This window comes from Narcine bancroftii, chromosome 2, assembly GCF_036971445.1.
Source record: "Narcine bancroftii isolate sNarBan1 chromosome 2, sNarBan1.hap1, whole genome shotgun sequence".
Lineage (NCBI taxonomy): Eukaryota > Metazoa > Chordata > Chondrichthyes > Torpediniformes > Narcinidae > Narcine > Narcine bancroftii.
In genome coordinates this window covers 46,482,402-46,494,543 of record NC_091470.1, presented here as the reverse complement: position 1 = coordinate 46,494,543, position 12,142 = coordinate 46,482,402, and the positions used below count along the sequence as shown (strand labels likewise).

The following is a 12,142-nucleotide window of genomic DNA, read 5'->3' as shown; positions in this document are numbered from 1 at the left end:
CTATATGAGATAAGTGAGGCAAATGGCTTAGTTATGGAAAAGATAGGGATTAGTAAAGAGATGGTTTTGGAACTGCTAGGGTCAGTAAAAGTGGATAAGTTTCCTGGTCCTGATGGGATTTTCCCCAGGACGTTAAGGGAGGTCAGAGAGCAAAATCCAGTGATTTTTTTTTAATGATCACTGGAGGAGGGTGTGGTGCCGCGGGATTGGAGGGTTGTTTAAAAAAGGCACGAGGTGTCAGCCAAGTAATTATAGGCCTGTAAGATTGACTTTGGTGGTAGGGAAAGTTATAGAGGGTATTCTTAGAGATGGTGTGTATAAATATCTAGATAAGCAGGGATTGATCAGGAGCACCCAGCATGGGTTTGTGAAGGGGAGTCATGTTTGATGAACCTTGTTGAGTTTTTCAAAGAAGTGACAAGAAAGGTGGATGAAGGTAGGGCAGTTGATGTAGTCTATCTGGATTTTAGCAAAGCTTTTGATAAGGTTCCACATGAAAGGTTAGTAAAGGAGGTTCAGTCACTAGGGATTAATAGGGAAATAGTAAGATGGGTTCAGAGGTGGCTGGATGAGAGATAGCAGAGGGTCATAGTGGACAACTGTCTGTCAGGATGGAAGCCTGTGATGAGTGGCATGCCTCAAGGATTGGTGGTAGGTCCCCTGTTGTTCATAATTTATATTAATGATTTGGATGATGGGGTGGTTAACTGGCTAAGTAAATACACAGACGATATGAAAATTGGTGGATAGCGAGGAAGGTTTTTAGGGATTACAGAGGGATTTGGTTTGTCTGGAAAATTGGGCTGAAAGATAGCAGATGGAATTTAATGTAGAGAAGTGTAAGGTGCTTCATTTTGGAAAAAATAATTAAAATAGGACATATGTAGTAAAGGGGAGGACATTGGGGAATGTACAAGTACAAAGAGATCTTGGAGTTATGGTGCAGCGTTCCTTGAAGGTGGATTCCCATGTTGACAGAGTGATTAAGAAGGCATTTGGTATGTTAGCCTTCATAAATCATAGCATAGAGTATAGGAGCTGGGAAGTGATGCTGCAAATGTTTAAGGCTTTGGTGAGGCTAGGTTTAGTGTATTGTGTTCAGTTCTGGTCTCCAAATTATAGGAAGAATATAGATAAGGTGGAGAGGGTGAAGAGAAGATTTACCAGGATGTTGCCTGGCTTAAAATACCTAGAGTACAGAGAAAGAAGATTGAAGAGGTTAGGACTTTATTCATTGGAACATAGATGGTTGAGAGGGGATTTGATAGAGGTGTTTAAAATTATGAAGGGAATAGATAGAGTAGATGCAAGTAGACTTTTTCCCCTGAGAGCAGGGGAGGTTGAAACAAGAGGACACAAGTTGAGGGTAAGGGGGCAAAATTTTAGGAGAAACATTAGAGGATGCTTCTTTACTCAGAGAGTGTTGTCTGAATGGAATATTCTTCCGGAGGAAATAGTTGAGGCAGAGTCAATTTTTTCATTTAAGAGGAGGCTAGATATATACATGGATAAGAGGGGGTGGAGGATTATGGGCGGAGAATAGGTGGGGATCTAGTGGAGTTGTTCGAGTGAACCGATGTGGACTTGTAGGGCTGAGATGGCCTGTTTCCATTGCCATAAACTGTTATATGGTTATTATTTTTGAAAAATTGCTTTAATACATCGTAAGACATGTAAATCTGGCTTGCGACCAATCCAAGTTATGACCAATCCTTTGGTCCCAATTACGGTCATAAGTTGAGGACTACCTGTAGTAATAAGAAAGTGAGAAAGAGGTTGTTGTGAGAGACAGAGTTTACTTTAGCTGGAGCTGTGAAGATATGCCACACCAGTGAATTAATTCTGGAGCACATGAAAACGTTCGGTGATGATGCAAAAGCCAGTGAAAACAAAGGCATTGCCGTAGCCACAGTATGTGTCCACACACATAATCAAAAAAAATGAGACGCAGGAAACAACAAAAGGAAGTAGAGACATTCAATTGAAAGTGTCGTGACACTCAATATGCAGCAAAACGATGCCCAATCTATGGAAAAGTCTATAATAAGTGCAAAGGGCAGAATCACTATTCAATGTTTTGCCAAAGGGAAACAAAACAGAAGAGAAAGTGTGCACACTGTACACACTATTAAAAAAAAAACACTGCTCTCAGTGATACACTGTTTGCTCGCATGGCAGTGCAAAAAGACTATAAACCAGCAGACACTGAACAGCCAAGCATGAACAGAGTTGAACAGGATAATTGGACTGTGTCATTGTATATAAACTGATCATTCCTTTCAAGCTGGATACAGGCAAAGGTCATTTTCATCTGTTAGCATGACATCAGGGCAATGAAGATAAAGCCATACATCCATACAAATCCTGTACAGCTCAAGGCCTACAATGGGTGAAAGTTAAAGATAAAGAGCACCAATTCAGGTTCACAGTAGTCCCAGATGGACATGAATCACTGCTTGGTGACAAAACAAGTGAAAACCTAAACCTAGTCAAAAAAGTGTAGCACATTAACAGCACCAATGCATGGAACAGCATAGAGGAAATACTGGATCAATTTCAAGTCCTCTACAAGGGATTTGGAGTTCTACCATTCACCTTTAAGATACAGTTAAAGGAACATGCGCAGTCAGTAGTGCATGCCCTGAGGCAAGTTCCAGTGGCAATAAAAGAAAAGCTCAAGGAGGAACTCAACTGAATGACCTCACTAGCAGTCATAAAGAAAGTGGAGGAGCCCACAGAATGGGTGAATTCAATGGTGTGTGCCAAAAAGAACTACGCATATGCATGGACCCAAATGACTTGAATACCATTAAAGAGAGAACATTATCAGATTCCAATGAGGGATGAAATTACAAGTGAGAGGGCTGGTGCAAAGATTTTCACTAAATTGATGCATCCCAGGGCTTCTGGCAAATAAAACTGCATGAAGATAGCACAAAATACACCATTTGGCCCATACTCCTGTTTGTGAATGTCTTTTGGAATTTCCTCAACTCTAGAAGTGTTTCACAGGACAATGGAGCACCTAATAGAAAGCATAAATGGGGTAATGTGTACATGGATGGTACGATCCTATGTGGATTCTCATTAGAACAACACAATAAGAGGCTCCTTAAAGTGTTAGAATCCATCCAGAAGTATGGATTAAAGTAAAACAAAGAAAAGTGTCAGTATGGTGTGAAGGAGATCACCTTTCTGGGAGAGAAACTGTCAAAGGCAGGTGTGGAGCCAGACAAGAGCAAGGTGAAAGCAATTTTAGAGATGTCCAGAACCACTGACAAAAAAGACCTATTGAGAGTGCAGGGAATGATCAATTTCATAGGTAAATTCATATGAAACTTGTCATCCAAAACAATATTCCAAAGGAAGTTGTTACAGAACAAATGTGAATTCAAGTGGACAAATATCCATGAGGAAGAATTGGGATGATTGAAGACCATTCTAACTACAGAGCCGGTGCTTCTGATGTTCTTTGACGCATACAGAAGGACAAAAATATCTACGGATGCTTCAAAAGATGGAATAGGTGCCATATTAATTCAGGTTGTTGGTGAAGTTTGGAGGCCAGTAGCATATGCACCAAGGATGATGACAACATCTGAATGTCGATATACACAGATTGAGAAAGAGTGTCTAGGTCTGGTCTATGGACTCAAGAAATTCCATAGTTATGTGTATGGTCTACCAACATTTGTGGCAGAAACAGACAACAAGCCACTAATAGCAATAATCAAGAAAAATCTCAGTAAAATGTTGCCGAGAATCCAAAGACTGATGAAGCTATAACATTGACTTTGAATTTGTGTACAGACCAGGAAAACTATAGCTGATAGTTATCCAGGGCAATGACGCAGAGAGAAGCAGACAAAGAGAGTTTCACATAGACAGATGTCACTCTCCACGTTAACCTGATCACTGTCTCTCTTCCTGTATCTGATGTGAAATCTAAGCAGATCACAGCTAAAACAAAAAAAGACACAGTTCTACAGAAAGTCATCAAGAATCTGAATGAAGGATGGTGAATGTCAGCCATAATACAACATCAGATTGTTGTCAATGGGCTTCTTGCTCAGACAGAGAAGAATTATAATTCCTCAATCACTGAGACAAGAGACGCTGAAAAGAGTGCATGACGGCACCTTAGAATGGAAAAGTGCAAGAAGAGGGCCAGAACTGCTGTTTATGGCCAGGGATAAATGCTGACATGGTCAGGATGGTTTCCAGCTGTGAGACCTGTTTGAAACATCACGCAAAGCAGACAAAGGAACCTATGATAATAACTGATGTACAAGCAGAAGCATGGCAGAAAGTTGGACTGATCTGTTCCACATTGATTATCGAATTATCCGGAGATTGCACTGCTTCCTAACATGTCTGCTGCTTAAGTGATCAAATATATGAAATTGATTTTTTGCAGGACATGGAATTCCTCAAATTGTCTACAGTGACAATAGACCATGCTACAGCTGTAGAGAATGCCAGAATTTTGCAGTAGAGTATGATTTTCGACATGTGACTTCAAGTCCTCGGCATCCACAGTTAAATGGTAAAGGAGAGAAAGAAGTTCACATAGTTAAACAGTTGCTCAAGAAAGCACTAGACCAGGGGTGTCAAGCTCAAATTCACGGAGGGCCAAAATTAAAAACTTGGACTAAGTCGAGGGCCGAACTAAATATTTATTGAAAATTTTCAACAACATCTGCATGTTTTCTCTTCTTTCAACATATGTAATGTTAAACTTTAGGATATAACTTTAGGAGGATAATGTTACAGGTCAGGAGTAGGTAGCTCAAGTTCACCCTTTGCTTGACCTGAGGGAAACATATTTGGTCCCTGTGGAGATGTAGTCAGCATTCACAGGCTGTGTCCATTTTGGCCTGCATCAGGACTCAGCATTTCCTACTCACTCCTCAGGCTCTAGGCCTCTATTCACCCTCGACCCACCATCCCTCTACTTGACCAGTCCTTTACCCAACCTCTACTCAGCCCTCACTCCACTCGCTCTGCCTCTACCCACCCCATCCTATACACGCCCCTCTACTGCCTCTTCCCTCAACCTGTTCCTCCCTCTACCCGTCTCTCACCCTCTAATCACCCCTCCCCTACTTGCCCTGCACCTCCCCTTTTACCTCTTCCCTATCCACCCCTCCTTCTACTCATCCCTCCCTCTAACTGCCCCTCACACCACCATAACTTCCCCTGCTCATTACTCCTCACCTACACCCTCTGACCACCCCTGCTTACCCACCCACTCAGGCCCAGCGCGCTGCCGATCAGCCACCATCTCTCTCTTCACGTGCAGGGCCGAACTAGCCGTCCCTGGGGTCCGCGCGGGTGCAAGCGCTGAAGGCCGTGGCGACCGGGAGAAGTGCGCTCGCGCTGTGGAAGGGCCGTCCGGTGCCAGTCGCGCGGGGCTCGCGCTGCCCGGGGGCCGTGCGCAGCCTGCCATGCCCGTCGCGCCGACAGGAAATCACAGGTGCTCGCCCATCCGCCGCACCGCTCGAAAGGTGGGAGAAGTGATGGTTGTGCGGGGAGCTTCCAACTGGCTTGCTGGCTGATGACATCGACAGACTTCTCGTGTTACAATTTCTCGTGTTACAATGAAGGGGGAGGATGGTGGGGGTGACATTACCAAAAAACAGGATCGGCTCTCGCTGCAGGGCGGGCCACCTCTAATACATTTTTGAAAGGATCTTGCGGGCCAAATATAATTATATTGCGGGCCAAATTTTGCCCGCGGGCCAGAGTTTGACATGTGTGCACTAGACAGTGGCTCAGATCTGTATTTAGCTCTATTGAGTTACAGAGCGTTCCTACCTGAACATGACATGCCACCCATTGAGCTTCCGATGGGATGTGGACTTCACACCACATCTCCCTTCTATGCAGGCCCAAACAAGAACACAGATGTTGAATGGAAACTAGAGAGTCTGCAATGGAGACAAAAAAACTATGACAATTCAGCAAGAAGCTTAGGACCAATAGCACAACATGACACAGTGAGACTCAGAGATTCCAACACTTGGGATAAAAAGACCACTGTTCTGGAGGAAGTAAATCCCAGATCCTATACTGTTAGAACAGAGGATGGTCAAATACTGAGACGGAATCAAAAGAGCTGATCTGCAGTGTTTCTTGTATTTTCAGCCAGCTCTTTTGATTCCGTCTCAGTATTTGACCATCCTCTGTTCTAACAGTATAGACAGTAATGGGTCAGCAGAGCCAACACAAGCACCTTTGTTAAGAAGATCCACCTGACAAACTGATCCAATAAAAGAAAAAGAACTGCACACTTAAAGAGTTTGTGTTGCTGATATTGTGTTGAACTTTAAATTGAAATAAATATTGTATTAGTGTGTCATGTTGTTAGATTAAACCTCTCAGGGAAAGGGGATGTAGTGATAGAGTGCTAGTGATCCTCCTGAGCACTAAAAGGAGTCAGAGACTGGTTTGTTTCAGCTTGGTCAGATTCAAGATGGATGCCTCCACACAGTCCTGAGTGAATTCTTTAACTAATATAGTTGTTTCTTTATAACAATAAAAGAAACATCACAAAATTCTTAAGTCTTCTCTAGCATCAAACGAGACACTGATGGTGAAATATATCATTGTCTATATTATGACAGCACGAGATGTGGCAGCAGCATTCCTTACTTTTCCTGTGTAATCAGAAAAAGTAGTTTTGCAAAAATATCCATGTTGTTTACACCTCTTTGCTCCTGGTATAATAATGCAGACGAACAATTAACTACATTGTATGGAAAAGAAGAGCAGAAATTCCATTTATCTAATTCTGTTTTCTATATTTAGAAGTCTTCCTGGTGTGCATTAAATTCATTTTTTGGTAGATGAGCACTCTGTCCATTTGCATCTAGAAGTAGATAACAACATAAAATGCAGTGACTGAATTCAGCGATACCGCCCCTCAAATCTCTTCAGGCTGATCTGATCTAGCCTCACGTTTTCCTGTCAAATCCCAAAATAATCCTTTAGAAGTCCAAGAATTTATCCATCTCAGCTTTGAAAGTATATCCTGAGTTCCCAATTTCTCCTGGAGGTGACACCTTGTTAGATATCAATGGATAACCTCAAAAACTTGACTGATTCTGCTTATTGAATGTGGACTGAAACATATAAACTTTCCTCATTGCCTTGTCCCCAGTGCAAGTATATTACTCCAAACTGTACAGAGTACTTTAAAATCTATAAACTGCAGATGCTGCCAACCAACAATTTTTAACAAAGTAAGTGCTCAGTATGTCATAGAGTATCTTCGAGGAGATTTTACATTTCAGGTCAATAACCTTTCTTTTTAATCAGAATGAAAACCTGGGTATTTCCAGTATTTTTTTAAATTTTTAGATTACCAGCATCTACCTTTTATTTAGGTTTTTGCTTACTTTTGTTCTGTATTGCAATAACGAGGAAATCCAATTTGCCATTCTAATTACTGCCACAACTATCTGCAAACTTTCTATGTACCATATGCAAGGATACTCAGAATCCTTTGTACTAGCAGAATTCTTCTTATTTTTTATTGTTTCTACCAAACTAAATAATCTCAGACTTTCCTGTATCCTACTCCAGCTGCCAGTATTGTAGCTACTTGAGCAACTTGATATTCCTTTGTATTTTCCTATCTGCCACTTTATAACTTGCTTTCTCACTCACCTTTGACAAATGCTGCTAAAGATGTTCAGATGACTTAGTCATTGAGCTTTTCCCCTATCCCTACACTAATGCATCTTGCCTTTTCAGCCTGGCACAACTGAGGCTTAAACCAAGGTGTTGCTCCAGATTCTAGAATTTGCAGTACTTCGGTACGGATTAGGGACATAATCATACCAGGCAACACCTTCATATGCATGAATTTGGGTTCTGATTAAGTTGCTGGATATACGATCCACATATTACAAGGTTACACTCAATGAATTTCGTCATTTGTGGCTGACACAGAAAACTGGCAAATTGGTCATAATTATGCATGTCCTTCAGGGAAGAACACCTGATACTTAGATTTGAACCTGTTTGCTTAATGTTTGGTTTCCTGATCTTGTACCAGTGTGTTCCTATTTCATATGTTGGACTTGATGAATGAACTTGTCCAGATGATTTGTTCCTGTGTGACTGTAATCCAGAATTGGTTTCTTTCAAGGTTGCAGTTTGGACACAAGACAAGTTCATTGATCGAAAGCTTCTAATTGAAAACATTTACCAGAGTTTTCTAGAAAATGGAATAGTACATAATAAGTTGGAAGAAGATCCATTTTGGGATCCTTTTGAGATCCTGTACCTTGGGAGGTAAAATTCAGAGTACTTATTAAGTGTTTGAATTTTATTATTGATTATTGTCCATGTTATATTTTGAGATTACTTTTATTGCCTCAAAGCCATATTGGCTTATTTTGTATTGTGATGTTGCTATAATGTTGGATTCTTTCCAAAAAGATTGGATCTCAGATATATGATGTTATTTGAGTGTATTTGTAAGAATTCTGACAACAGCTTTTTATACAGACTTTAATATAGAGGGAGATTTCAAAGCTCAGAGCCTATAGGTAATTGATGACAAAGGAACTACTCACACTAACCATCCGAGACTCTCATTTGTACAAAGCAATATATATTTATTTTTAAAGGTAAAATACTTGTGCTACATATGTATTATTTTTCTGAATGTGTTATGTCTGGTTGTGTGTCTGAATGTTTTCGCACCAAGGACCAGAGAATGCTGTTTCGTCAGGTTACACTTGAACAATCAGATGACAATAAACTTTACGTCTTGAGATTCCAATGGTGAAGTGATTTTAAATTGGGGAATTGCAAAATCCTTGTGCACCAAGTAGCGAGTAAACTGAGACTTTTGAAAATGATATGATACTTTTATGTCCAAATGGCCTTTATTTAAATAACTAATTGACAAATAAAAAAATTGAAAGTGGCTTCTCCTTGAAAGAAATAGCTTGATGGTAAATCTACAAGTCAATTCTCAGTATATGGAACAAGGATAAGGGTCAGGGGTCAATTTTATCTGTCTAGCAGTCCAAAGGCAAATTAGTCTGGAAAAGTGAGTGCAGAAGAATTAGTTGGTAGCAGTTAAATAGAGTAGCTAACTTGTAAGTTTCTACCAAAATGGCAAGATGTGGTGTACCATCCCTTGTTTTGATATTATGAAATATTTGAGGAAATAAATGAGTTTTACTGAAGGACACCTGTCTATTTATATATTTCACAAGGGAAATCATTCGATCATTTCACCATCAGCTCTTCCACATCTCTTTCTAATCTTCAACCTGGTTGTGCTACATTAACCCAGTTAATTGTGTTTTGGGATATGAATAGCAAGTATTGGTGCCGTGTCTTTGCCGCTGATCATGGAGAAGAATTGGACTTTAAGGAACCATCCCCTCAACACTGCAGAACAGCTGCATAGAAGTTATTGTTTAGATGCACTGTCTAGAGGGAACTGGAGCACCATGACTTCCAGTGTCTCTGGGCATCTTCTGCACAGAGATCTGACTGAGATCTATGCTGTAAGTGGCCCCATTCCATTGTGAAGCAAGGACTGATCAAGGGAGAGGTGATGAAGCCTGTGGATTAAGATGTGATTTGAACAAGAAGGCAGTGAATAAGGAAGGGAGAACCACTGAGGCAGATTACATTATTGTAACCATTGAAACTTGGGTGGATAAATGCTGAATGCAAGATATTGATGTGGCAGTGCAGGGTGAGTAATTGTTGTCTTATTCCCATCTCTGCACGTAATGCTCCTAACGTATTGTTTTGAGTGATGGGCAAAAGTTATTAGACTCACTGCATACTCAAATGCTCCAATTGGCATTGATAAGGAGAAAATATAATGTACAACTCATTATGTCATTCAATACTTGAATGATGCAAGGAAAACGGCATCCACTCCAGGTTGAATCACCCCCCCCCCCAAAAGATCCTGGCCAATTTTTCTAAAGTGGGCTCTTGCATTATCTAACCCAGGATAAATCATTCATTCACAATTTGCACTTGAAAAATGGGCATTAATGGATCCAATTTCCAGGCTTAATTGATAGATAACTTGCATGAGATCGTGCAATCTGGGACAGATGGCATGCTGCCTTACCATTATACAATTGCAAAATCATACTTTTGATGAACCAAGAAGATAAAGGGTCATCCAGAAGTAAAAAATGTATAAGATTAAATTGCAAAGCCATCCAAATCTGTCTGGTGGAAGACTGAGTGATTAACCTGTACTTAGCTGATCTGATATAGGTAACATGTCAATGCTTAGTCCCTGCTTATTTCCCACTTATTTACTTGGCACACTGTGAGCTCTACTTGCACTGCTCACTGGCACATAGCACTACCAGGGGGCACCAACTTCAAAGTTAATGGTAAAGGGAGATCTAATGTGCCTAATGTATTCTTGGCGACATTTGCCACTTGCAGAAGGGAGAGTGTGTTCTGTGGTTTTCCTGCATTACAGTTGAAACTTTGTTATAAGATGTGGGAAGGAGGGAAGAAGTCCTTTTTCAGCATTGAATCTTCAGACACACACAAGGCAAGTAGGAAGGGATAACTGTGTTATCTAATGTCAGTCAGCTAACCCAGAGTATGCAAGTCCATTGCATCCAGTATCTTCAGCCTGATGTTCATTCTCCCAGCATAGATGTGATGGGTCATGTCCATGGTATACTTGGAGATGTTATAATTGTTGATGGCAGAGTTTATTGCAACATGTGCAGAAATGAGGCCTGCAGCGAGAGCTCTGATTTCTGCTGAAACTGGTACCTATATTGCAGAGTGTCACGATACTGCATCATGAAGATGCTAGGGCCCCACCAGGGGTGAATAATAATGGCTCCATGAAACACAAGTCTGCTGCTATCACAATCACATAGCCATTTCACCAGGGGTTTTGCTACAGCAGGTCAGCCAGCATGAGCAGCTGGTAGTTGAGGCAAATCAGCAGTATTTTCTCAGCATTCTCTAGGTTTTCACAACTGGGGTCTGGTGCAGGAGTTGGCTGCTAGCGTTTGGTGGAAGTGTGTGTCTGATCAATAGTTGGGAGAGAGACTTGTATTTGAAATGGGCAGGGGCAGAAATGGCCGATAGTTTGGCAGTGGATGCTACCAGTGGGGAACTGGATGGGGAAGATGCAGGCAGGTAATTTAGATTCATTAAAGGGAGCCACTATAGGTTTCCAACACCAGTCCAAGACCTGCGTGGGAGAAACGAAACCAGAAAATACTAGAACCACCTAACATCTGTGGAAAAAGAAACAAAGTTATGGTTTTAGATAACTTTATTTAGACCCTTCATCCTAGACCTGAAAGTTGATGTTCTTTCTCTTTCCACAGATTCTACCTAAACTGCTGAGTGTTTCGAACAATTTCTGCTTTTGTTTTAGTTTTCCAGCATTTGCAGCACTTTTATTTTTACTTTTCATCTGTTGATGCAGGACCCCTGTGAGTGAGGATGAAATGGTCTGCTTTACCCTGAATGACCCCACATGTCCATAGTCCTCCCCACATTAGCCAAGTACATGCATGGATAATCTAGAGGAAAATCTGTGGACTTTGTCATCCAAATTGTGAAATCTTGAGTTTGAATCACCTTTTATGTTTGCAAAACCATTGAATCTAGAAATGCACAAAAGTGGTGAGGCATCCAGTTTTTATCTTTGTGATTTAAAAATGGCAAAGTGGTTCATCAGTAAAATGTCAAATTGTGTCCATTACTTGCCAACATGAACTGATGTCAATATTTTGCAGTGCTCATGTGTGGTTGGAGACATTGGCATATTGCATTGCCTTCGAGGACCAGGTGGATGTCTATAACCATCATGGAAAAGAAGAAGCAGTTATACAAGTGAGACTGTTTCCCTCCATGCCAAAGGGAGGGTAAGTTCAAAATAAAGCTCCAAAATACTTTGTCATCCATGCCATTTCCACACCAACCTGGCCTCTGCAAAGCTGACACGATAGGATACCTCTGCTGCTCGATCCCACAGGCTCATCCACACCCCCGCTCATCCACACACCCCCCCACCACTCCTTACCCTTCCCTATCCCCTCACACTGCTCCCTACACAATATCCATCTACTCCTTTGTGCTCCCCCTCTTCCCAACCCTCAGACCCTCT

The 12,142-nt window shown here is 41.2% G+C and overlaps 1 protein-coding gene across 1 annotated transcript in view; it reads left to right on the top strand.

Annotated features, from left to right (window-relative positions):
- LOC138752864 (kinesin-like protein KIF28) overlaps positions 1 to 12,142 on the top strand; it is a 92,656-nt gene that overhangs the window by 56,077 nt on the left and 24,437 nt on the right. The window contains exons 18-19 of the mRNA XM_069915482.1: positions 8,156 to 8,301; positions 11,772 to 11,900. Of these exons, the coding sequence (XP_069771583.1) occupies positions 8,156 to 8,301; positions 11,772 to 11,900 (275 nt within the window). The remainder of the gene's footprint in view (positions 1 to 8,155; positions 8,302 to 11,771; positions 11,901 to 12,142) is intronic.